The sequence below is a fragment of the Protopterus annectens genome, chromosome 2.part1 (assembly GCF_019279795.1).
Source record: "Protopterus annectens isolate FY-2018-M chromosome 2.part1, PAN1.0, whole genome shotgun sequence".
In the NCBI taxonomy this organism is placed as follows: domain Eukaryota; kingdom Metazoa; phylum Chordata; order Ceratodontiformes; family Protopteridae; genus Protopterus; species Protopterus annectens.
In genome coordinates this window covers 362,044,401-362,072,216 of record NC_056729.1, presented here as the reverse complement: position 1 = coordinate 362,072,216, position 27,816 = coordinate 362,044,401, and the positions used below count along the sequence as shown (strand labels likewise).

The following is a 27,816-nucleotide window of genomic DNA, read 5'->3' as shown; positions in this document are numbered from 1 at the left end:
TAGCAAGGCTGGGGCAACAGAGGCAGCCACCCTGGGTGCAATATGTTAGGGGTTGTGATCCTGAAGCACAGTTCCTGCATTCTTCTTTCTGTACTGGAATACTTGTGAATGCTGGTATAGAAAGGCAGTTCTGCATATCAGCACTTTTTGCATGGTAAGCTGTAGCAATCCAATTGCTACAAATGTATGCCAGATCATAGGATCATAGGAAATACAAGGAATTGACTCTGATGAACATTTATGCCTTGCTGGTACGCCACCCTCATACTAAACCTCCTCTCTCAAGGTGGTCTAGGTCAGTAAACCAGTAAAGACAGAGTTAAATTAGTGAATACTCATCCAATTAATTGTTCAGTTGTTGTTTTGAAGAAAAATAATGTATCACATTGCTTAACTTGCAGTGTGAATCTATTCCAGAGGTTGTAAAGGTGGTGTGTAATGAATCTATCTTTACACATTGTTTTATTTATCTGCTGAAGATTTAGATGTTATGATATTTATGAGGCTATTTGATTTGTAGATAAAACCCTGGACACCGAGTTCCTAATAACTTGCATGGCAAGACAGAAACCTCCCCTCAGGAGTCTATAAGATCCAAAATAAAGGGACTGTGCTGTCATTTTTTTTTCTCGTAGCTTACTGTTTTTACATCAGTGATGATCTTAGTTAGGAACCTCTGTGGTCTTTCTAGTAGCTTGAGGTATATTCCAAAGATGGCATTGTATTCAATAAGTGGCCTAATCAATGTTGTATATAATGAGACAATCAATCTCTATGGATCCAGAAGCTATCACTGACACTCAGCACTGCTAATTAGAAGAAGGCTTTGACTACTGTCATTATGGGATGATCAAAGGAGAGGGAGTTATTAAAGTATGTACCAAGATCTCCCACAATATTCTCATTTTGAAGTGGGTTTTTTGTCTATGTTGTATGCTGGAGGGAGCAATGGTTTAACAGATGCTACTAAGTGCACTTTTTACCATATGATTTAAGGCCATTGTTATTGCACCAGGTTTTGACAAGTATGAGTCTTTTTGCAGGCCTTAGGTGTCAAAGGGTGACTTGACACTGCCTCAGATTTTGCAGTCATCTGCAAACTTGGCTAGCCAGAGGTCTTAGTTTGGGGTTATTCCCATACTCTGATCAGGCACCTCCAACCACACCATAAGGGTTCTGTCCCTTGGCCAATTTGCTATTCATCATACCACATAGTGATCTAGTTGCAATGCAGTTACCTTACTATGTTAGCATAGGTACAATATCAAATGCTTTTGCCAGATTTTGAGATAGGCCATGTGTACAGCAGTACAGCATGGACTTTGTCAAAAGCTTATGTTACTCTTTCAGATAGTTAACCAGATTCATTACCCAGGATCTACCCTTAATAAAGCCAAACTTGCTGCCATAATTAATCAGTTCAGTTACAATATGCTCTATGGCTTTGCATATGAGACTTTAGAATGAAGGGCCTGAAATTCCCAAGGTCAGTGGTGAGACAACCTTTGTGAGTGGTATCACCAACGCTATGCACCAAACTTCAAGGATAGTTTAAGTGCCTCAGACAGTGCTTGATTGCTACTGTTTATCAACCAGATATATCAGATCCTATGGAGGAAGTATTTTTAGTCTTTAAGAGCACCTTCAGTACGTGGTCTTTAGTGATGTTGGGGCATCTGAGGGCTTCAGGGCTTTGAAGAAGTCCAGGGAGAAGTTGGCACTGAATTTGTTAGTATGTTGGCAATATCTACCAGATCAGGATAGGTGGCACCATCCTGAATAAGTTATGAGCAATGCTGGCTGTCTCCTAATGCAACTAAAGGATTTGTACTTGCCCTTAGCTTCAGATGTTAACTGTATTTCAGGGTCTGTCTTCGTATTCATAATAGTTCATATATATATATATCTATATATATATATATATATATATATATATATATATATATATATATATATATATATATATATATATAACTGCAGTGGTGGTGCTGCGGTAGCGTTGTCACCTCACAGTTAGACGTTGTACGTTCGATTCTCAGTTAGAGCATCTTGTGTGTGTCGACATGCGTGAATGGGCGTTCCTTCGTTGAAGGTTGTGCGTTAGGCCTGGCAAGCCAGCACGTAAAAAACTACTGCCAATCATTAGCGGACTGGAGTTCTGCTGTGGCGACCCCTAACCGGGAAAGGCAGGAAAACAGTTTTTATATATATATATATATATATATATATATATATATATATATATATATATATACATACACATATATATATATATATACATACATATATATATATATATATATATATATATATATATATATACACACACACACACACACACACACACACACATACATATCCCCCCCCCCCCCATTAACTTTCTAATGTTAGCCTTTATTTGAGGGTGTTTAGATCTGCTGTATATTTCAAGGATTTTTTTCTTCTATTGCAGAGTTTATGTTGGTGGGCCACCACAGTGGTTTGCTTTTCAACTTTCCATTATATTTAAATCTTGTAGGTCCTGTCTTTTCTATACATTTAAGTGGGCATAGATGTATTTTATGTATCTTCCTGCTGAGGTGATGTCGGGTTATTCTGGAACAACTGAATCTTGAAACTTCATCATTGAAGTTAATAAGATTTGCACATTCAAACTCCTAAGATATTGGTATATTCAGATTTAAATGTTATGAATATGGAAACAGCCACAGTATATAGCTTGGCCGTTTCCAAATTCACCATAAAGTGTACAGTAAACTGGCAGGACTATAGTCAGAAATATACTAAAACCACAGAGTCCCTGCTATGCGGTAGTTAAAAATTAGTATTGCACAGCCCAAATACCACACAGGAGCCAAGGTATTTTACTAATGGTACCTGTTAAACCTCCCTGCCCCTTATCCTTTAGTTTTCCACGTTCCTGGCATACAAGCCATCCTGTGAACACGTATAGTCAAACACCATGCATTCAGGTGAAAGTATGTGCCCCAGTTAACTTGGAATGGGATAAAGAAAGGCACTAGTTTCATTTTTCAATTTTATACAAACTTTTTGTGCATTTATTCTTAGTACGACACCAGTTGGCACTATATATAAGCTCATGTTATGTGCATGCTTCTTTTACCATAGTAAGTAATTGTAAAAATGGCCTTTTTGGGTCACTAAATGCCTCTCTGGGCCTCCACTCCCACCCAGCCTTCAGCATCTTCTTGTATGCCATTGTTCTTATTTTATTTGGAAACAGGAAGCAGCCATAAACATAACTGCTACTTTGGCTGTGTATTTCTTTAGTATAGGATTGTACCAAATCACATTTTTTTCTTGACTATCCAGAAATCAAAACATCTGTTACAGAAATTGTTGTACAAACTCCAGTTTTCTGTTTGATGGAACAGAATGGCAATGTGTATAAAATGCCACTTTGGACTGCATTTTTTTAATATACATAAGCAACACTTCAATGCAGTGACAACCAAGGGCTCCTAAGAAAAGGACAAGAAATAGACATTCCACTTCCTACTGACATGTTCATTTACATCACAAAACGGGTAGGAAGATGGGTGAAGTAGGCAAGGAACAGTAGAGAAAGATAGGGCTAGGGCTGTTGCTTTGGTCTGCTTTAGCCTTGACGATAGGTGGTAACCTTGCTTAGGCAGGAAAACACTTGAAATGGAAAGTCATATACATTCTTTTAAGTAGATAGGATAAACAGGCTTGCTTCCAAACAATGCCATGGTTTTGTTAATGTAAATCCATGCTTTTTTATTCCATGACCATCTATATGAATGGTTGGAGTGGATTATATACCAAAACAACCTCCTATCAGTTGGGTTGCAACACTTAACCAAATTAATATTTGTGCATGTAACGTATTAAAATACAGAAAAAGAAAAGATGAAGTTGTAAATGTAAGACAGATATTTTCAAGGAAAGTTTCACTTTGTACTGCGCAGTACCAAGCAATGTGGTGGAAGCCACATGGATATTTGTGAAGCTGGAAAAGTTGAATAAGTAGTCTAGCAAACACAGCTGTAGCTAAGTCAGTTGGCAAACTGGCACCCTGGGCCATCTTCCAACTGAGCAACCCCCACAAACACTGCGGAGAACCAAAAAAAAATTGTCCTCTAGAATTAGAAAAGTTGATAAAAAAAATCATTTAGGCAAAGACCTACTATGTTTATATATAAAAGCTCTTTCATTGTCTGAAATTCATTTCAGGAACTGAAGCAAAGAGCTATAGAACACACACACTTCAAACAAATCATACAGGCAGCTTCAATTAAGATCAAAGTTACATTGAAGAACACGGATACTGTACTCGACAGCCCAACAAATCTGATCTCTTCACTGACTTGCAGGAAAAAAATCATCACTTCACAGTGCCAGTTGTGTCCCCCTTTACAGAATGAATCTAGGGCAGCCACCCCCTTCATCCGTCCTGTTGAAAGTGAACTAGATGTCTTCATTGTTATTACCCAAAGCTGTACTGAACAAATGCCAAATATCTCAGATTTTCCTTTTTGTGCAAAATCTGCTTGTACCTTTCAGAATAACAGTCATTACTCACTAGAGGTTTGTTAAAGGTGGTTTATTATGTATTATACCATGACCCCTCATTAATATTCCAAAACCTGCACGCTGATTGGTCAGCATGCACGTTGTAAATCGACTTATACTAATGGAAAAAGGTCCGGTCGCCTGGACTTTTTCCATAAGTATAAGTCTTTTTTAAAGCACTGTCTCACTCTGTTAAAGGAGTTTAACATTGTGAGACAGATTTTAAAAAAGCAACGGAGATCTCCGTTGCTTTTTTTAAAGATGTCTCGCTATGTTAAACTCTTAACAGAGCGAGACAGTGTGTAAAAAGCAACGGAGATCTTGCTTTCTCCGTTGCTTATTTCAAAACTGTCTCGCTATGTTAAATGGGTTTAACATAGCGAGACAGATTTAAAATAAGCTGTTGCTTTTTTTAAAGCTGTCTCGCTATGTTAAACCCATTTAACATAGTGAAACAGTAAAAAGCAACGGAGATCTTGCTTTCTCCATTGCTTTTGCCCACAGCTCTGATGTACTGCGTAGGCATATGCATGCGCAGTACATCAGAACTGCCGCAGAATACCAGACAGCTGCGGAAGGGCAGCAAGGACGCATTATACAATGCCATTATTTAAGAAAAGTAATTTTTTTTTCTTAAATAATGTCATTGTATAATAGCAATAACCCACTTCTGGGTGTGGGTAATGCTGGATTTACCCACGGTTGGCTTTGTTTGGTCACGCCAACCGTGGGTAAATCAACATTACTACAGCGGTATGTGCTATATCAGCATACAGTGGGGATGCAAATATAACCCAATAATATCTGAACAAGTCTTATATTGCTGAAATTGTCTTAAATAAACTATGTTGATCTGACCCAAACAGCAGCAAACTAAATATTCAGATTTCTGTAGCTCTGAAGAATGAGTTATACTGTCCCCTTGTAATCCTTAATTCAGAACCGTTTCCCTTCTGTGTAATGGGAGAATGAAGAAATTCTGCATTGTTTTATGTAGTTTCTGGACTTGTAAACTGACGTCTGATTACCTGAATTGCTAGGCATTTGAATGGACTTCTATACTCAATTGTCTTCTTATCTGAACTGACTTCTGTTTTTAAAGTACTTTTCTTAATACTAAAGCCCTGTAAATTTCCAACAAGCTCTACACACCTCTGTAACCCTGGTTCCTAAGCCCTGTACCATCCAAATAAGATATTATTGCAGGTGTCTGCCTCCAATCATATTTTTTAACAAAATGTTCAGCATCCCTCATTCTCATCAGTGCTTGAAGGTAACTTTACCAAGCTCATTTGTACCCTTCTCTGGAACATTATTTTTCAGTGAAACTACACTGCATGTTAAATGCAAGCTATACAAATGAAGATACAAGCCTGCTTAAATATGGGTGCATTTCTAGGGCTATGCAAAGACAATCTTATACTTGTATAGGATTTATTCTGATAAAAAAAGAAGTTATATACTCACCATGACGTTCCATGTTTGTTGTCCATAATCTCACCTTCATTCTTGATGGTTGGGTTCATAGCAGAGCATTGGTTCCAACTCGGCCTAATACTAAAGCTCAAGAGCTTTCACTGGCTTGAGGCTATACCCTAATGCCATGATGCCTGGCGACAGTTACCCAAATCTTGTTTGCAAATACTAATCACTAGAACTTATCTAACCAAAATAGGTAAAGATAAAAATCCTAAGCCTATGTCTCATGAGGCAAGAAGGGAATCAGAGAACTTTATGACCAATTCCAGAAATTCCTCTCAACCCTCCAGGTAGGGGGAAGGAGGGAGGAATGCAAGAATGAAGGTGAGATTATGGACAACAAACAGGGAACATTATGGTGAGTACATAACTTCTCTATGTTATGTTGTCTTATCTCACCTTCATTCTTGAAGGCTGGGACAGTGTCCACAGCACCTTTTTTTCTCGGGTGCCTCAAGGGAATAAACTCTTCAGAACAGTGGAACCAAAGGAAGCCCTGTTCCGGGAGGCCACATCTACTTTGTAATGAATGATAAAAGTATGAGGATTAGCCCATGTGGCTGCTGCACAAATTGAATCCAAAGGTAGTCTGGCTTGGATGGCGGTGGAAGTCGACATAGCTCTAGTTGAATGGCCTTGAATTTTACCTGGCAGTTGCTATATTGAGAGCTATAACCATAATTAATGGTGTCTGAAACCATTTAGATAAAGTGACTCTTGAAACTGGCACCCCTTTTCTAGTCTCTGAGAATTAAAAAAATAATTGGTCAGATTTTCTAAACTCCTTTGTCTTATGTAAACAGAAGTGCAACTGCCTATGGACATTCATTTGCTGAAGCTTATATTCTGCCTTGTTGCCATACTTGGGAGAGAGGACAGGTAGGTCAATGGACTGATTCAAGTTGGACTCAGAACATACTTTGGACAGAAAAGAAGGATTTGTTCTAAGAGAGAGACTGTCTTTGTGGAAAATTAAATAGGGAGGACGAATAGACAGAGCTTGTAGTTCTGAAACCCTCCTAGCCGAAGTAATGACTGTCAAAAAGATTGTCTTCCATGTTAGGAGCTTTAGTGGACAAGAGGAATCTGGCTTGAATGGAGGGAGAATTAAAGTAGTCAGTACCAAATTTAGATCCCAGGGAGGTGGTGGTTCTCTTATTGGAGGTCGTAATAGGAATGTACCCCTCAGAAAGGTTTTGCATAACCTGTGAGACATTTTTGATCCCATGTCTCCTATGTGGCAGTTAGATATGGCAGCTAATTGTACTCGTATAGTAGCTGCAGCTGCGCCTTGATTGAAAATCTTTGCTAAAAAATCTAGAATTGTAGTCACAAGGGCTGTGAAGGGTCTATGTGATACTTGGAAGCCCAACAAGAAAACATTTTCCATTAGCTAGCATACAGTTTTCTAGTTACAGTCTTATGAGATAAAACCAGAATGTGTTGCACTGCTGGGGGTATGTCCGGAAGCCTGGCTAAAATGGGAAGTGGAGCAACCAAGCTGTCAGCTTGAGAGTTTGGATGGAGGAATGCAGCATTCTTGACTGGTGGATCAGAAGATCCAGAAAGCAGGTCCAGAATCCAAGGCTCCTCCTAGAGATGGGGTCATAGGAAAGGGAACTAAATTTGCCGAGGCCAGTATGGAGCGATGAAAATTAGTTTGCGACTCAACTATTTGGCTTTCTGTAAAACTGGGTATTAATGGAAATTGGGGAAATGCATAAAGAAGTCCCAGGGGGCCAATCGTGAATGAGTGCATCCCTTGGTGACTCCCCCGGAGGGGGGATTAGGGCAAGGCACTGCTGCATTTGGAGTTCATGGACATGGCAAAGAGGTCACAGCAAGGCTGGCCCCACTTGCAAAAAATTCTGTTTGCAATTTCCTGTTTCAGGGACCACTCATGAGGCATAAGAATTGCCCAAATTAATTTGTCTGCTATCAGGTTGGATTTCCCCAGAATGTGCATTGCAATTAGAAAACGTTGAGAAGAAATTGCCCACTGCCATACTCTGAGCCTCTCGACACAGAGGGTAGGATTTGGTTCCACCTTGTTTGTTGATGTACCACACCACGGACATATAATCTGTCTGTATCACAATCGTACCTTTTAGAAGAGAGCTCTGGAATGCTTGCAACACCAGAAGCACTGTTCTTATCTCCAGGGCATTGATGTGCAAGCAGTATTTGTGTTCCTGCCAAGTCCCTTGGACAGTAGTCTGTCTCAGATAATGCCTCCCCCACCCAATCTGGGAAGCATCAGTGGTCACTTGGCTACTTGATGGGGGAGAACAGACAGTCTGCCTATTGTTACCTGTGTGGACTGAAGCCACCATCGTAGGTCCTTCTTGCAGCTGTCCATAATGAGAATCTTGTGTGACATGAGTAACTCCTGTATGGACCACAGAGCAAAGAGTAGCCACTGTATTACTCTCATGTGTAGACGCACCAGTGGAACTAATGTTATTGCAGCTACCATTGAACCCAGAACCTGAGAACAAACTTTGCCTGCACTTTCCTCCTCATGAGCACGATTGATATCTGATGGCGTAATGTTTGTACACTTTCATGAGGCAGTTTTGCTACCATGTCTTTTGTGTTTAAGTCTGCCCCTATGAAGGTAATATGCTGTAAAAGTAACAAGGCAGATTTTTTTTAATTTATGGTAATACCTAGCTCTGAGCAGAGATGAATGGTGGTGTCCCTTGCCTTGGTCAGTAGATACTCGGTGGTGGCAGTCAGGAGCCAGTCGTCTAAGTACGGAAACACCCAGGATCCTAGATGCCTCAGGTGAGCCATCACTACTGCATTTGGTAAACCCGCTGGGGACTGTAGTGAGACCAAAGGGCAGAGCTCTGAATTGGTAATGACTGGCTCCCAGCCGAAAGTGTAGATATCTCCTGGATCACCTGTCCATCTTTATATGGTAGTACGCATCCTGAAGATCTATTGAGCACATCCAATTGTCTTGTCTCAGAAAGGGGAGTATAGACTGCAGTGTCACCACCTGGAACTTTGCTTTTTTTATGGACTTGTTCAACTTGCTGAGATCCAACATTGGTCTCCAGTCCCCTGTCTTCTTTGAAACTAAAAAGAACCTTGAGTAAGTCCCATATCCAATTTGGTCTGCGGGGACTTCCTGGATAACTTGTTTCTAGCAATCCTTGGAGTTCTAGGGTTGCTTGATCCCTTTGACTGGGTGGGATTGTCTGGGATTGATCTTGGTGGAGGGAGTGGAAAAGAGAAGGGTATGCTGTATCCCCTGGATATTATTAACTGTACCCATTTGTCTTGAGTGATATTGAGCCAGGCTTTTGGGTACAGTGATAATCTGCCCCCAACTGACTCCAGAGGTGGATAGGTGGACCTCCTTTCAGGAGGCTGGAAGGGCCTGCCAGTGAACCTATCTGTCGCCCTGGTTCTGCGGACCCCCTCTGCCGTGAGGGCGGTGTCTTCCATTGTTATTTCCCCCTCTGCCTCTGGGAAAAAATTCACCACGTGCATCCAGCGAAGCTCTTTGGGATTTCCAGAACCACATTTTTCTACCTTCTGACCTTTGGGATAAGGCCTGATAGGGATGGAGAAATGTACTCCCACGGCAGACACTTTTGCCTTCTTGTTTGCACCTGGTAAGTGTCTCTAACTTTTGGCCCGAACAAGAACAAACTGTCAAAAGGGGCGTTTATAATGGAAGACAAAGGGTTCAGCAAACTCACAAAAGTGAATCCAGGAATCTCTCCTCAGAGCAGTTCCTGTGCCTGCTGCCCTGCTAGCTCCATTGGCTGCATAGGAGAGGAGACGCATGGAGGAGTTTACTACAGACTTTAGAGCTGCAAGCTGAGAGTTTGCCTTGTCTGGCACCCTTGCAGCTGTAGCACCCTGGAGGGTATCTACTAGCTCTTTCAGGAGAGCCCTCTGAAGTCAGGTAAAATGGGATAAGTAGTTCAGCGACCCAAGAGTAAAGGCTGCTGAGGAAAACATATGCTTCCAATATCTGTCCATTGTTCGAGACTCCTTATTTGGCAGATGGACAGATGAAGTTTCAGCTAATTCCTTTTTGGTGGCCACCGCCACCACCATTACATCTACTGGGATACCTCTGCTTAAAAATTGCTCGTCATCCAGGGCAGTAATAAACTTGTTCAGCCTCCTTGGAACTGATTCCCCAGATTCTGGAGAACCTCACGCCTTTCGACTGACTAGGACAAGGAGCTAGTCGAAATGTGGAGACACTCAATAGGTGGAGGGGCGAGATCCAAATGCCTCCAGGTATACAGACTCATCTTCAGAAGGGGATAGGGTCTTCCAGCCACCTCTCTGCTTCAGGATCTCTAAGATGCAAGAAAAGGAGACATCCTCAGAGGGTGACTGTGGGGACCCTTCTGAATCCTCCAAGTCTGTATCCAATGTAACAGACTCAGGGGAGTCTAAATGTTTCCTCTTACAAGTCCTCTTCCAAGGGACCTCCACAGAGGGATACTCTGGGGAGGTTTCAGAAGAGAGTAGATTGCCCATTGGAGCATCCTGGGGCATTGGTTCTCTACTCTTGGGCTGGAGGGACAGTACAGAGGTTGACACCAGTCATTTTGGGGGAAGAGTAGCTGCAGCCAAGGTTGGAGCACTCTGGGGGGACAGCACACTCCTCATAAAATTGAAGGCACCGGAATCCTGGTCTGACAGAGCCTCCAGCTCCGAGAAGCTGGGAGGCCTCCCTCGTGCCAAGGATGGCTCTGAGGCTCATGTGGGCACCAAACTCACCTACGCTGAAGCCCCAAAAGAAGTCGGATCAGACAAGGGTCTGATCAGACTCTCCTCCCCGGACCCAACTAGGGAGTGTCGGCTCTCAGACCCTTCGAGAGAAGACAGCATCGAAGAGCTCAGAGCAGAAGTCAGGGCCGAGACACCAGTTGTGGTTTTCGGACCCGACGGTTCCACCACAAGGACATCCAAACACTCCATCTCCAAGGTTGTCTGAGTCGGAAGAAGAACAGAAGACATGGCAGATACAGTCATCGGCTGCACTTCCATCTGGGCTGTACTCGAGAGAATTTTGGCTAAGGCCAGTGTCCAAAGCAACCTCTTGACCACCCACTCCACATCATCGTCTGAGAGACTCCTGGAAGATCGAGAGAAGCAAGTGGAGGATTTATAGCTACCAGCCACTGATTGCAAAAGGGGTGACTGGGGCACTGAGTAGACTGGTTACAGAGTTGGGGTCTGGCTCCTTTCTTGGCCCTGAGTCGGCTCCGATAAAGCTGTTGTAGCCGATGGAGTTGTCTTCTTGGGCCCCAAAGTTGCATGTTTTTCAGGCTTCTTGGTCGGCTCATAAGTCGGAGCCAAAAAAGATTTTTTTTGAAGATTTCTCTGATGAGGATTTAGAAGGATGATTTCCTTCCATAGCCACATCAAACAGTCCCTTAAGTAAATCCCTTACAATGAGCTTATTTTTACGTTCCTCCAGGACCCTGGAACTGAATCCATGGCAGATAGAGCAGGAGTCCTGCAGATGAACCGCACCTAAGCAATATACACAGCTAGTGTGGCAGTCAGTAAGCGACATCTTCTGTGTGCACGAGTCACACTTTTTAAAGCCAGATTGCTTGACTTCCTTACCAGTATTTTTAGATATTTTGCACTAGTTAGTCAAAAAATGGATAAGTACCATCAAACAGTACACCTATCAATCAGTACACAGAAAGGCACAAGAAAACACTATCACAAAGCAGCAAACATTTTTTTTTTCCACAGGGGGGAAAAAATGCTAGAGGAGAGGTCTCTAATTTAAATGATTATCTCCTCTAGCCAGAGGAGATGTCAAGTGAAATGACGAAACCTCAGGAAAAAGGTAGTTGAAAGGGGAAGGAAGCCCTCAACTAAAAATGGGCTAAAAACAAAGGGGACAAAAAAAAGAACCCTCTAAGTTAAACAGATTCGTTCAGGACAAACTTTAAGTTAGACGGGATAGGGATGAAAGAGGCCTGCAAACAACAACGGGACACACAACAACACTACAACCAGCAATAACACAAAAAAGGGCAACACTAAACTACCAAAAAAGGCTCCTCTACATTAAACTTGAGAAGTTAAAGGTTATTATACTAAGAAGATAGAAAAATATTCACTCAATAAGTAAATAAAACAAAGACTTAGCCTGAGCGAACGAAAAATAATCCCGAACCAGCAAAGCGGTAAATGAGATCTGGGTAATTGAGCATCATGAGATAGGGCATTAGCCTTCAGTCAGTGAAAGCTCTCGAGCTTCAGAATTAGGCCGAGTTAGAACCGATGCTCAGTTCCGAACCCAACCATCAAGAATGAAGGCGAGATAGGACAATGCATCATCTACATTTAGGAGTCCTTTTCTTATACTACCCTAGATATAGCTTTCCTAGCAGACAAATGTGTATAGTGCTCAGTAATTTAAAACAATCTAGTTGTGATTACTTCTTTTTTTCAGTAAGTTTTAATGTTGCTCCTAAGCAAGGAAAATAATATGGTGGCCATTTCTTACCTTGCTAAGGTGAGGTAAATTTGGAGATTCCTTAAAAAAAGGCAAAAACAAAGAATGGAAGAACTAATGGATAATGTATTAACATTCTCCTGGCTCGGCAAGTCATTCACCACTCTGGTTCATTGTTTTTATCATAACAGCATACAAAAAAGAAAAGTTCCACCTTTGCTGGTTAATTGTATGCCAGAGCTATTTTCCCCCTGAATAACTCACATTAGGTGTAGTTTAGTCTCAAGTTCTTCCTTTCCATCTCTTCTCTTGCAGCAGATCATGAATGCCTCACCATCTTTTTTTTCCTTCAAATATTGCACTGTTTCAGAAATCATCTAGTCTCAGCCTGCATGCCTTAATGAGAGATCACACTCTTTGAGCAGTTTTCAGTGTTAGTCACTGCACACAGTTTTACAGTCAGAGAATATGTCTAGCTGAACAAGCTGGTAAAATGCTATAAAGCACGTGGAAGATAAAGTGGAACTTTACATCTGTTGAAGAAATCTTTATATGAAGAGCAAGTACCCGATGTACTGCAACACTATTTAAAAAAAAATCAGAAGCACCTTATTTTTGGCCACTGAAACATTGCAGCTGTCCATGGAACTGGAGAAAATTAAGGGGCTCCACTACAAGTGCTCAAGTCTCAAGTATTTAAAGATCACAGTCTTGAAACTAGGGACTTGAGTATCTTGTAGTACATGCCAGTATTCTACTCAGTCAAAATCAAATAAGCATTCAGGTAAGCAGCTAAGGTGTGAGTGGAAGGGTGAAGTATAGATTTAGGTTTAAAGAGAAGGAGTGGAGTTTTAGAATAAGGACGCAAAATGTGGCTTAGCTTTAAGGAGCAGGAAAGGAGTTTTAGGATTAGAGAACATAAGGGAAGTTTTAGGGTTATAGAGGATCTAGGGTATTTATATTTAGGGAAGGGTAGAGTTTTAGGGGAAGAGACTTGAAATTCAGGTTAGGAACTGGTTGGGAATTTTAGGGTTAGATTTAGTTTTTTTTAAAGGGCTGAGGGATGGTAAAGATAAGTAGCTACAGATCATCAGGTAGAGTTAAAGCACTTTTTTTCAGGAAGTGTTACTGGGCACGCAAGCTGTTGTAGTAGACCGAAATGAAAGACAATATAGATAACTATGTGTAGTCTGAATATTACTTATCTGGTCTATAGTTTCATAGGTGATTACTGGGCTACTGACCAGTAGGTCTTTATAAGTCTAGCCATGTGCACACAATGTATTACTACAGAAATCCAATATAAAGGATCTTGCCTAAACTCAAGATCTTAGTTGACAACGACTGGCCATATCTAGGAGGGTCACAGATGAAATCCCCAGCAGGAATTTACAGTTTCTGATCCAGTCATCCAGGCGCTGATTAATCAGGGCCATAGAGGGGCTTTGCTTGATATGAACTGGTAGCCTATTCTAGAGGAGTGGTAACCTCTGAGAGGCATATATATCTATGTCACAGGCTAGGTAAAGGTCCCTGTAGCAGATGATCCTTGTTCCATTTGATTTGCGGATGAGCAGCATTTCCATTAGGTCTGGATCTAAAATTGCTATGTAGGCCAGGCACAAGTCTCCTCTAAGTAGTCTGTATGCTACTTCTACAGTGACATTTACTTCAGTCTGACAATGTATGACATGTGCTGGAGACCCTGAATTTTCTTGGTTAGAAATCTCTGAGGTCTCTCAAGTTGCAGCAGGTAGCTGGTAAGACACATACCAATGGGAGCATTGTACTCAATTACTGACCTGATGAGGGTCGAGTACAGGGGTGTTATGACCTCTTTCTCTCTTGAGGCAATGCCTTTGCTAATGAGGTAAGGTAGAATGCTTTCCTTACCACAGTAGATACATGGTTGTCAAAGTTTAGGCTACAGCCAACTTGTGTTCCCAAGTCTCCCACTACTAAGTTGTTACTTACAGTATTTTTATTTATATGATGGTCTGCAGTGATATCATTTTTACCAAAGGGGATGGGGATGCATTTTTTGGCACTGAGTTTGAGTCCACGGCTTTGGCACCAATCATTTGCTTGTGTAAGTCCCTCTTGAAGTACATTGACATCACTTGTGGATTCAATTATTGCACCTAATTTTCAGTTGTCAGCAAACTCAGCCACAGCCCCTCTTGTTTCGGCCTGAACCTCTGAGAAGTATATTCAAAACAATAGGGGGTCCAGCAATGACCGCTGTGGAACCCCACTGGTGACAGGTCTGCTGGTTGAGGTATAAAGTCCCCAACTTTGACAGAGGGTGATCTTTCGATGAGCCAGTTAGCAACCCACCTGACAGCATAAGGGTTGATATTCAACTGGGAGAGTTTATCCATGATGCCTGAATGTGGGATTGTGTTGAAGGCCTTGGCTAAGTCAATGTAGGCTGTATGCACAGATCTACCTTTGTCTATGGTTCTGGAGATGCTTTCAAAGAAGTCCACCAGGTTTAACAGCATGACCTGCCTTTGACAAACCAAACTATGTCGAGATCAAGGGTTTGGAGATCACCTATGTCCTTATTTATAAGGTCCAGGATGGTTCAATTTCATGGCCTTACAGCCAAGGCTGGTTAAGCTTATGGGTCTGTAGTTCCCATGGCCTGTTGCTGCACCCACTTTATGAATGGGAATGATGGTTGCGGTTTTCCATTCAGTAGGGACAAAACCAGTACTTGGGCTGTGGTTGAAAAGAGTACCTAATGGAGTTGCTAACTCATATTTTAGACCATTTAAAATAAAACCTGGGATGCCATCCAGTCCCACAGAGGCTGTGTTTTTGGCCTTGGAGAGAGCATTAATGATTTGTTCTTTGGAGATGCAAGGTGGGGGAGACGTAGACGGAGTGCTTTGTGGAATGTTTGGAGGGGACAGGGGGTGAAAAACTTTGCCAAATATCTCATCTAATAGCTGAAGAATGCCTTATGGTTATCCTTGGCTATAGCTGCTAATTTTTTTTTGAAGTTACCCTTAGAGGATTTTACAAGTTGTCTTAATTGTTTGTTCAAGCAGAGGAGGGTGTTCTTCCAGTGCTGGGGCCTCTCCTTTATTCTTAAACACCAGCGTCCATCTCTTGTTGTATAACCTATTAATGTTAGATGTCTACCAGGGAGGCTTGTTTTTTTCTTGAGGATCTTGTTTTGATCCTATCAGGTACATCTGTGTCAATACATTTGTATAAGTGTTTGTACAGGGTTTGTACATACCTTAGTAAAGTTGTCAATGCCATCTGTGGGAGTAACAGCTGGGGAATTATTTATGCCATCTGCTAGGAGAGTATAATTAGTTTTGGTGAAAATTTTTACCCTGATTTTACCTAACAGGGGTTCATGTATTATAGCTACTTCAAATGTGACTGATTTGTGATCACATTTAACCAATGATGGTCCTACGTTTGTAGGGGTACAACGGTCACCCATGTTGGTGGGGACCAGGTCGAGAATATTTCAGCCCCCTTGTGGGGTTCCATACTATTTGTTTCAGGGCATTAGTGTCAGTAACAGATAACTGAACACAGTTGATTTAATCCTCATGTCAATCAAGACAATGTGGAGAAAGGTATTCAAACTAACGGAACAATTCTTTTAGTATATGTCTCCATTTCACAGCTGCATCTTAACTATTTAGTATTGTGATTACTGCATTTTTCATTTTCTAAAATTAAAACAAATAGATGTTTTAAAAAAAGAGAGTTGAACTGTGAAAAAAAAAAAAAAAAAAAAAAACACTTTTTAAGCTTACAGTGAGCCAAAAGTCAGAGCGGTGCTTGCGACAAATACTGAGTTCTCTTCACTATACAACTACAAACGTAGGAAGTTCAAACTCACAGTGGTGAACCTGTACATGTGGCTTCAATATCGGGTATGTATAGCTTCCTGAACAAATGTGCTATATCAACTTGCACTCATGGGATAATGTCTGCCAGTCGGTACAAAAGGTTAAGGCTGTCATTTGCCTACAGTGTAACCTTGAGCAAGTCACTTAACCATTGTACTCGGGTCACTGCTGAAAAGGTACTGTGTGAACCTACCTGCTTAACAAATGGGTTTTATTATTTTTTAGGGGGTTGAGGTTGGTATAATGATTAAGATATTTGTGTCACAAACAGAAGGTACAGGGTTTGATTCTCACCTTTGGTAGGGAAAGTGGCTAAGCTTAAAATATCCCACAAGGGCAGCTAGCCTAGTACCTACCTATGGACCTAAAAAGAAAAACTGGTACTGTTTCCAAGACAGTCTAAACTTAGTCACTACCTGCAATGTCAAACACTTGATTTACTGAATCTTATGGGGATACAAAATACAATGTTTAATAAATACAGACTGCAAGACACAATCATATTAGTGTGACAGCCTCCATCAGGACACTTTGGGATATAATACAGATACACATTTAGAGTGATACTGACACCTCAGTGCAGCAAAGAAAGTCAAGATATGATGAAACATTTTTTTCAGTTTCTTGTTAAAGGATGAGCTCTTTCAAGTAGGCATTGTGAAGAGTAAACATACGACTTTGAAGTGCACTTGGTTATCTTCCACCCAGTCTGGTTCTTAGTCCTCACCTATGGACGTTTAACTTAACCACATCTTCAAGGCCACAGTTCTCTGCTGCTAAGCAGTGAAAACTGGTTCTGATCAGCTGCTGCAGCTTCCACTGAAGTTTGCATTTTACATTAAAACTGTTGACTTTATATTCAGTATACAACAAACCAACATGGGAGCCGACTCATTTTAATGAAACAAAGGCAAATTTGAATCTGTAATCAGAAGACAGCAAGCACTGTCAAACTCAAGACCCCTGAAAATAAACAAAACAGAAGATAAATAAGTGAAATTAAGGGAATAACATACAGGAAGAAGGGTAAGACAATATACAGGATAAATGGGTGCCAGCTTGTACAGCTAGTGAGGTCAAAATCAAATTAGCTTTGCAATGTACATTGAAATTTCAGCAGTTATTTACATTTGTTGAACATAAGGTGCTATATTAGCAACAAATGCACAAGGACAATGCATTAATGCCATACGGTGCTGACAGCTTCATTAAAACAGCAATTATAATTATTTTTGTTTTAATTTGTTGAATTTCTTCATGTTGCCTATCCAGGAAAAAAACTACAGCCCAATTTTATAAGTACAAGACACTTCTTTTAGGCTATCATTACACATAATGTTGAGCAAAGCACTCTTCTTGTCAAATGCTTCCACCAACCATAGGTGCATTAATATCTGTAGACAACTTGCACCTTTGTCATCCCTTACTGCTTCAACAGCAGGACAAAGACAAATTAAAAGTTTTGTTCTTACCTGATACAATGTTCTTAGTTTGGTTCTTTACTATTTCCGGAGTATCATTAAATGCTGTGTATCCCTTAAAAAGGAAAAAGGTAGCATGCTTTAGAACAGATGGGAAGCATTGTTTATTTATTTATTACGTATTAATTTACAGTTTGGTGGCTAAGTATATCTTGGTTAGAGCAATATCCCTTTTCAGGTGATAGCTAGAGAGAAACATTCCAGTAATTTACAAATAATTTCAATATACAAAGGTAAAACACAGCATTACCACATCAACTAATGATTATATCCATTTGTTTTAAATATCCAGATTTTGATTCATACCCAAGCAGTATAAATATGTTGCAGCTGGAATGTTATGGACTAGTGGTACAGGCACCTTACAACTGGCCCAACCCCTTTAAAAGATAAGGCACCACATATTTGACAAAAGGCATATGCTACAGCAAAATTCGATGTCCACGCAACCCTCTGCTACTTTCTCTGGGAGAACTCAGTGTTATTTTAATAGTTTTTTTTCACACTGAACAACATTACAAGGCTTTTGACTGGTGGAAAGCATAAATTAGAGTAACCATTTGAAATGTCAAGACTCACTATAGTGAATCCTGAAACATGGAGACTATATGGCCAAAAAACAGACTTGTATATACTAAGCAGAGATGGCCATTTCCTGGGGTATTCCCTTTTCTCCAAGGTATGGAGATCTTGGAGCTGGTATATAGAAGTTCAGGGGATGTGGGGGGGGGGGCTTGTCCCCAAAAATTGGAAATGAAATGTAAAGGCAAAGAGCTGTGTTTGAGATTCACTCTGCTCCTGGAGTTTCAATTTTTTTTCTTTCATTCTGTCAGCATTGCAAGTGGTGATATTTCACGAGGGTCTTACATTTGAAAACTGTTCAATTTTATTTATTTTTTACAGCAAGCATTTAGGAATGCTGCAATAACTTGTAGTTACATGTCAAGTCTATTGAGCGGACTGGATTCCTGCTGTTAGAGGCTGTCCTAACATCAGTTTTGTTTTAGGTCTACAAAAAAACTACCTCTGCTAAGCAATATCTCAAATGCATGCATTTTTCTGTTAAAAAACACTTATTGCTGTCGTAGGAAGTTACTAGGCTATTGGCCCTGAGGCCCATACAAGTCTAGCCAAGAATTTAGCCTATGTTCCAACAAGTCAGCACCCTATGCCACTATTTAGCAGGGACACACAGGTGGAATCCCAAGGGTATATTTTCCGTTTCCCCATCCAGTTATCCAGGTTGCGCTTAAAAAGGTTTAATGACATACTCTGCTTTATGTGAAGAGGGAGTCTATTCCACAAAAGAGGGAGTCTCTGGAACACATCTGTCTGCCAATGAGTTCTACTGATGTCAAAGACCAGATTGAGGTCACTCGTGCGGGTTATTCCAGTGGAGCCTGACTTGTGGATATACAGCAGTCTCATCAGGGCGGGGTCTGAGATTGCTTTGTATGCCAGAAAGATGTGTGTGTAGGAGACTGAGTAGAGGGACACAGCTTTAGCCTAATCTGTGTAGGGTAGATGTTTAAGGCCATGGATTCCCTGGGTGAGGAACCTCTGTAGTGTCTTCAGCTGCTGCATATGCTTTGTGAGGTACATGCCGAAAGGAGCATTGTACTCAATAATGGGTCTTATAAGGGAAGAATACAGGGATGTTACAACCACCTTGTCACAGGATGAGATACCCTTACTAATGAGGTGGGCCATGAAGAAAGCTTTCCATACAACAGGGCAATATGGTGGTCAAAAGTCAGTTTGCTATCAACCTCTGTACCAAAGTCCCTCACGACTGATTGCATGCTTAAGTGCCTTATTATCAATGTGATAATTTGTGGGGACGTCATTCTTACCAAAAGGGATGATGATGCATTTTTTTGCATTCAGTTTGAGGCAATGTTTCTGGCACCAGTCATTTATTTGGGAGAGGCCCTCTTGGAGGATGTCCACATCACTGGGGAATTGATGACAGCACCCAGCTTGCAGTCATCTGCAAATTTGCTCAGCCATAGCAAAACTAGATTTGTCCTGCAATTCCGAGAAATATATCCCAAACAGCAGAGGCTCCAAGACCGATCCCTGGTGTACACCACTTGTTACGGGTCTACTACTTGAGGTGGCTTTCCCGATTTTGACTAAGTGGGTTCCATCAGTGAGCCAGTTTGCTACCCATCTGGATTGATGCCTAGCTGAGAGTTTATCTATTATACCTGAGTGGGGAACAGTATTGAAGGTTTTGGCCAGATTAAGGTAGGTGGTGTGCACAGTCTTCCCCTCATCTATGGCCTTGCCGACTGTCTCAAAGAAGTCAACCAAATTTAAAAGGCATTACCTCCCTTGATAAAACCAAACTTTGTGAGATCAAGTGTCTGAAGGTTGCCAATGTCCTTGTTAATGAGGTCCATGATAATCTGTGTGATGGCCATGCCCTGCCCAGCAATCAAGGAGCCTCAATCCTCACCACTAATACCAGAGAGGGCATCTCATATATGAGGAAAGGATAACAAATACACACAGTAAAGTTCAATTTACCTTAAGAGCACACAGAGATCGCAGTCAGTCCGGGGGCTGGTCGCTCCCTTGCTCTCCAGGTCCTCAATAAGACTTCCCCACTGGCACAGCTATAAGGTACAGATCTCAGCCAGCTGGGCAAGCTAAAATTTCAAGCACCCTCTCTGTCCAACCAGTGCTTGATGTCCCTGCCCGAGAAGCTGACATACACACACTGAGATACAACCACACAGACACTTCTGGGGAAGGATGACAGGTTCTCCAGCTCTGCCCCTTTTACCTAGACTACACAGTAGAAATCCCTGCCACCACTCAGCTAATACTTATCAGCTACTCAAAGGCTCTTAAAATGGTCTCCAATTATTACTGTGTAATATTATTATCCAATTGGTAGTATAACTAAACAGTCAAGGCTTATTAGAGTGACTTGGTACAGGATCCTTATATACATGCAATGCACTCTTAGAGCTTAAATTATCTTTACGCAAAACAGCCACAGTTGAAAGGTTTTAAAATATTTAATTATAAATAATAATAAACACAAGACAATACTTCTTATTACACAGTGCTAGGCAGGAGTTCAGAGATTACACAGAAATACTTAAAATAATTCAGTAGTACAGTTCTGACATCACAGAAAAACACAGTCTAATCTTTCTAGTTCCTAGCTATTTCTAAAAGAAAACACAAGTCTAAGATAACTTACATAAGAGCAAGACAGAGTGATGATGAGTTAGATAGTCAAGACAAAAATGCTTAATGACGTCTGATTCTCTCTGTTTAAATTGCTATTTCAGTCTTTGTTCCCATTACCTCATTTCTTTTTACACTTTTCTGGTGTTTCCAGGCTAACAGATACTATATAATTGTTATCTTGCACCTGCAGGAAACTACATCAATAAAAGACATTCCACATGTAAACTCCAGTAATTATTCCTTAAATTAACACAATAGGCAGGATGCTTCACTCCAGACTCATCGACTCCAAATTCTAACTTCAAAGGGACAGGCATGAAATAATTCTACCTTCAAAGGACAGACAAGAAATGCTTGACTTGGCTTTCTTTACAGCAGAGGGCAATGTTGCTACATTGCTTTAAGTTCAACATTTCACAGCATATTCTTTCATTTAAGAAAACAAGTCTGTAGTTCAACATTCATATTTACAAATGATAGAATTATCTGCACAGTTCTATCTGGCTAGGCTGGCAGCCTTCACAATCTGTTCCATGGCCTTGCAGATCAGGCTAATTAGGCTGATGGGTCTATAATTTTCTGGATTGGTGGACGCTCCACCTTTGTGCAAAGGGATGACAGTAGCTGTCCTCCACTCAGCTGGGACAAAGCTAGTACTTAGGCGTTGGTTGAATAAGGTGCCTAATGGTGCTGCAAGTTCCTGCCAGAGTTCATGTAGGATGCAGCCTGGGATGTTATTGGGTCCCATGGAGGCTGTATTTTTTGCCTTTGAGAGGGCAGCGATGACTTGCTCCCTAGAGATAAGGGGAGGGGGGAAGATACTGGGGATGTTCTGTTTTACTGACTGGGGGACAGAGGAGTGAAGTTTTCACTGAACCTGCCTGCCAGCAGGTTGGCTATCTCTACAGCTTTTGTGCAAGTGGTGTCATTAACCACCAGTTCTGAGCAGATCTGGGTGCTTCCATTGAGACTGCGGATATACATGAAGAAGGCCTTATGATTGCCTTTCGTAGATTTGGCCAGTTTGGACTCGAAATTTGCTTTGGAGGATTTCACTAGCGTTCTTATTTGCTTGTTCAGGCTAAGGAGAGATTGCTTCCAATTAGGCATCTGCTCCTTCTTGGTCCTGGACAGCAATTTTTCCTTTTATTATAGAATTTATTTTAGATGTCCACCAGACAGGTTTACTCTTCCTTGAGGATAAGGATTTTGTCCTATCTGGTATTTCTGATTCTATACAGCTATGTAAATGTCCATATAGTACTTTGGTGTAGGTTTGGACATATGTGCCAGTTCCTATGGAGGGGGAGGGGCCTGTGAAGCTGTTTATACCTTCCCTTAGGAGGTTGTAATCAGCTTTGGAGAAGTTTTTTTGTTTGACCCTAGTGGGGGGGGGGGTTAGGAAGAGATGGTGACTTTGAAAGTGACTGCTTTGTGGCCGGATCTTACCAAGGATCACAGAAACAAAGTCAGCAACGAATATCTAGAATTTTCTTTACACATCACTATCCTATTAACACATTTACAAACACAAGCTTAGCTTTTGTAACAACTTCCCTCCTGTTCCAGAGCAGCAACACTTTTAGGAGAAAATTTATTCAAATACTCATTTTAAAATATTCAAGCCCTCCTTGACCTTCTCCCCCCTGTGACTACTATCTGGCAAGTAAGGGCTGATGTAACTCACAGTACGGCATCCCCATACAGACCAATGAAATCTCACCCCCCCCCTTAGGGTGGAACTTGATAGCAGCAAGTTATTTGTTAAGAGGGTGCAAGGCTACCACAGCCACTTGCAGAATTAGGGTCTGGTAGTTGAGAGTTGTGTCCCTATCTCTTCCATGCAGGCATCACAATTGCAGGGCCACATGAAATGAGGTGTAATGTATGAATGTGACTGTGCCTGGCTCTTTTGCTGGACTGCACCCCAGATTTACTACAGGTCTGACATAGCTGTAGCTTTGAGACTCTGGCCTCCACCAGGGCCTCAGCAAAAGTTCTGCAAAAATACACTCAATCAGCAAACAGCTAAGCTTTTACCCATAACTTTGCTCTATAACAATACTAGTTATTCAAATCACCTCCCACAAGATGTCTTCCATTAATTCTTATCTCTATAATTGGATATCACATGACTCTTTTTCCAATACTTGTCTTTTTTTCTCTAATTATGTTCAAAAAGTCTATGGCATCTCAACACTTTTCACATCTGTCATACTGTCACTTTAATTGTTTTCACCACTCTAACTTCATCCATAAAAAAACTCTCATTCTTCAATTTCTCATTTTGCAGAGGTTATGCATCTGTCTTCTTCTGGGTTATTTATGCCTCTGCTTGACTGCATGCATCTCCCTCACCTCCCCTCAGCTGCCTTCAGTACAAGTCTAACAAATAAAATTTAAATTCACTACACCAGCTACACAACATGGTCAATAAAACAATCTAAATATAATGGACACCCCAATACTGCATAGCATAGTTCATATTTTTTTCATTCATGTTCCTATTTCATTGTAATATCTGTATCCATAACATATTAGCTGCAGATGATGGTCATATCCTGGTCCCATGGGCAAAAATGGGAAAATAGGGGTAGTCGATGGATCCATAACAACGTCATACTTTCAAACCATTCATTCTTCATTACTATCACTTCCCATTCTAGAGGTTCTGTTGTTATTCGGACCTTCTCATTAGCATTGATAACATGCCTCTTTCTCCCGATTTATATTCAAACTTAAATCATTTAACCCACCTTGCTATCTCTCATTCCATCCAACATTTGCTTTTTCCTTCACAAATGTTTTCAACAGGCATCACATTTACAAAAGTACTGTATTGGTACATAAAAAAACTCTTTCAAATATAAGTCATCATATATATATATATATATATATATATATATATATATATATATATATATATATATGTATATAATATATACACATACATAGACAAATATATGCATCAAATTGCAACAATTGCACCATTTCTAGAGTAATCTTTTAAAATAATCTTTCTTAGTTATTTAGCCAGTACAAAACTAGAGCTTGGGAGATGAAACATTAACAGGCTGCCTATGTCTACTACAGACACGGGTGCCAAACCAGGGATGAATTTTCTGCTCCCCATCCCACTGTCCAAGTCGCACTTGATTTGGGTTACGAAGGAACTCTGTTTCACATGGATGGGGAGCCTGTTCCATTGATGGGTAGTCTCTGGGATACATACCTGTTTCTCCAGCAGGTTCTATTTATATCACAGGGAAGGTTTAAGTCTTTGGAATGGGTAATTCTGGGGATGTTTGTTTTGCAGATATGCAGGAGGTCCATCAGGGTAGGGTCTGACAATGCCTTGTATACCAGGCATAGATTTCCCTTCAATCGCCTGTAGAATACTGAGTACAGGGATGGGACATTGAGGCGGTCTGTATAGGACATGTTACTTGCACCCTGCATTCTTTTAGTGAGGAACCTCTGTGGACGTTCCTGTTGCTGGATGTGCCTGGTTAGGTACACACCAAAGGGTGCATTGTACTCAAGGACAGGTCTGAGAAATGCAGAATACAGTAGGACCGAGATGCCATACCTTTGTTTATAAGTTACACATCATAGAATGATGTTTTCACTACTGCAGAAACATGACGTTCAAAGGCTAGATTACTGTCTATGTGTGGCCCCAAGTCCCTGACTACTGGGTCAACTCTTAAGGGTATGTTGTCAATAGTTACCGGGGTGGATGACTTCCCAAAGGATACTATTATGCATTTCTTGGCATTTTGTTTTAGTCCATGGCTCTGACACAAGTTGTCTGTGTCAGCCCTTCCTGGAGAACATTTGTGTTGGTGGGAGATACTATGACAGCTCCTAATTTGTAATCATCTGCAAATTTCATCAGCCATTGGACATTTACATTGGCCTTGATTTCACAAAAGTAAATGCCAAAAAGGAGCAGTCCCAGGGTGGATCCCTGAGGGATTCCGCTTGTGACTGGCCTTTGTGTAGAGGTGGACTCCCAATTCTAACTTCCTGGCCCTGTCTATAGAGCCAGCTGTGTATCCACCAGGTGACATAAGAGTTTATAGTTAACCTTTTGAGTTTGCCATGCCCGACAGGGATATTGTGTCAAATGCCCTGGCCATGTCAAGGAAGGCAGTGTAAACTGTTATGCCCTCATCCATTGTTTTGGTGATTTTCTCAAAGAAGTCTACCACTTGAGTAGGCATGATCTGCTCTTCATGAAACCAAACTGGATTGAGTCAAGTGCTTGGAGGTTTCCTGTCATTACTGATCATTTCACATGATAGTTCTTTCCATGGCTTTGCATGAGACTAGTGAGACTTATGGGTCTGTAGATAGCCCACTTTTGTACAGAGGGATTACTGTTGCTGTTCTCCATTTGTGAGGCACAAAGCCTCTTCGGAGACTACAATTAAATAGCAATTCTCAAGGGCCTGAAAGGTCATGTTTCATTCTACTTAGAAGGCATACTTGAATACTGTCTGGGCCCACTGATGCAGTGTTCTCTGGGCTTAGAGAAAGCATAAATGACCTGTTCCCTAGTGAAAGTAGGGGGGAACTTACATTTGATGGTATTTGCTGAGAGAAGGTTGAGAGGAAGAGGGGAATAAATCTGGAGTTGAATTTGTCAGTTAGCAGGTTGGCTATGTCTTCTGGCTCAGTATAGGCGGCTCCATTAACAATGAGCTCTGCACACAACTGTGTTTGGCTTTGAAACTGCAGACATAGTTAATGAATACCTTGTGGTTGTCCTTGGTGTGGGAGACCAAATTTATCTGATTATTTGTCATCTGAGTTGTTTAGTGCAATGAGATTGTTTTTATCCTGGTACGGGCTACACCTAATTTTTGCCACAGTTTTCTTCCTTCTGTTATAGAGCCTATTGATGCTGTGATTCCACCAGGGTGACTTGCATTTTTTTTGTTACTTCTGTACTTCTTCCTGGTGGTTACAGCTGTCTCTATGGAGCTCTTAACATGCTTGTATAGGGTTTCTGTGAACAGTTCTACATAGGCAGCAGAGCTCTTAGGATTTATGGGGGCTTGAAATTTTGTCAGGTTATCACTTAATATTAGGAAGTTAGCCTTAGGATAGTTCCTGAATATTCCAGGGTTAGCTGGGGTCCAGGTTTTATTATTTACTTTAAAAAAGAACATGCTGGGGTCTATCAGAGAAGACATTACATTACAGGGTGTGCAGCACTCTCCCACATTAGTGAGGACCAGATTCAGTATGTTTGCACCCCTCATCGGTGTACTGATCCAGGGAATTTGAGTTTACAAAATCCAGGAATGTCTGTGCCTGTGCATTTGGTGTCATACATGATTCCCAGTTAAAGTTGCCTGTGAATATGGCATTGAGTTGGATGATGAGTTTTTACAATAAGTTTAAATGCATGTTATAGATTTCCTGGGTCATAGAGAGGGACCTATAGCTTGCAAGGAAGTAATACAGGATTTTGCCTGTGATGATTTGTTAATGTCATTGTGTGCTTTTCAATCATGTAAAATAGTATTCTGTCAATCTACTGATAAACTGTAGTTTTATATTCATCCTCAACTTTAAATGTTTAGCTTTATGATCATTCTTGAGCATCATATATAACATCTTCATACATGTGAATTTGCTAACCTCTAAAAACTTTAACATATACAAGTACAAACATGAAACAGTGATATATTTCAGAACTTGCCAAATACTGTTAAATCACTTCAGTATCATCACAGACTGCTAGACTCTTACTAGGTAAGAGGCTTTGATGAACATAAATTGTCTAGCCATGAAACCTACAGAGTTTAGTCATTAGATTTGTCACTCCACTCAATAGGGGTTATACTGCTTTCCCAGGAGTAAATCTGTGGGTATCAATCCAATTGTCATGACAAAACTTTAAGGATACCAATGTGCTAAACTATTTGACATGGAGGCCAACATATTACAATGTTTGACATGCAAGAGGAGTTTGCTCCAAAGGCAAGGGTTTCTTTTGATGAGGATCCTCCATACCCCCCCCCCTCTTTGGAATAAGTGTTTTAGTAGAACCACTCCTTTTGAGATGGAAGAATTCTAGTCAGACTATCTTATAGCCTTTAAAATGAGGCAAAAATCACCACACAGGAACCAGTATGAGACAGTTGAAAGTGAAAGGGTTATCTGTTTCTCTGGGTAGCTAAGGGTACTTAGTCCCTTGATTTTTTTTTTTTTTTTTATTATTAGTTAAAGTATACTGCAAACTTTCCAGAAGGGCAAGGTGCATAGGAGTGGCACATTCCAGATGGTGCACTGTACTCTATGACAAGGGCACAGATGTTTGATTCTTTCCACCTCCATCTGCCTACTGAGCGATTCTGAGCAAGTCATTGAACCAGAAAGTGTTCCATTGAGCTCACCCACTTAACAAATTTATAAAATAAAAATACATTTAAAAAAAACTAACTATAATTGATACATGACTAGATACATGAATATCAAAGGAGAGCTGATTGCCAACAAACATACCAGGATATCTAATGTCAGACTGTGGAGTTACCGCTTTTATGGTAATCGATAGGTGACATTAAGGCCATAGTCAGTACATATGTTCCGGCAAGCTCTTCATGGAAAGTATGCATGTCTCTGAAGGAATTAATAGCATCCAGTTTACAGTTATTGGCAAACATGGTCAGCCACAGACCTCTGTCAAATGCTTTCACATCTGAAAAGTAAATACCAAACAGGAGGGGATCCAGGACAC

At 40.9% G+C, this 27,816-nt stretch overlaps 1 protein-coding gene across 1 annotated transcript in view; it reads right to left on the bottom strand.

The window, feature by feature from the left end:
• Positions 1-27,816, bottom strand: part of PROM1 (prominin 1) — a 1,709,767-nt gene that overhangs the window by 876,847 nt on the left and 805,104 nt on the right. Inside the window, 1 exon segment of the mRNA XM_044062202.1 lies at positions 17,847-17,910. Coding sequence (XP_043918137.1) covers positions 17,847-17,910 — 64 coding nt within the window.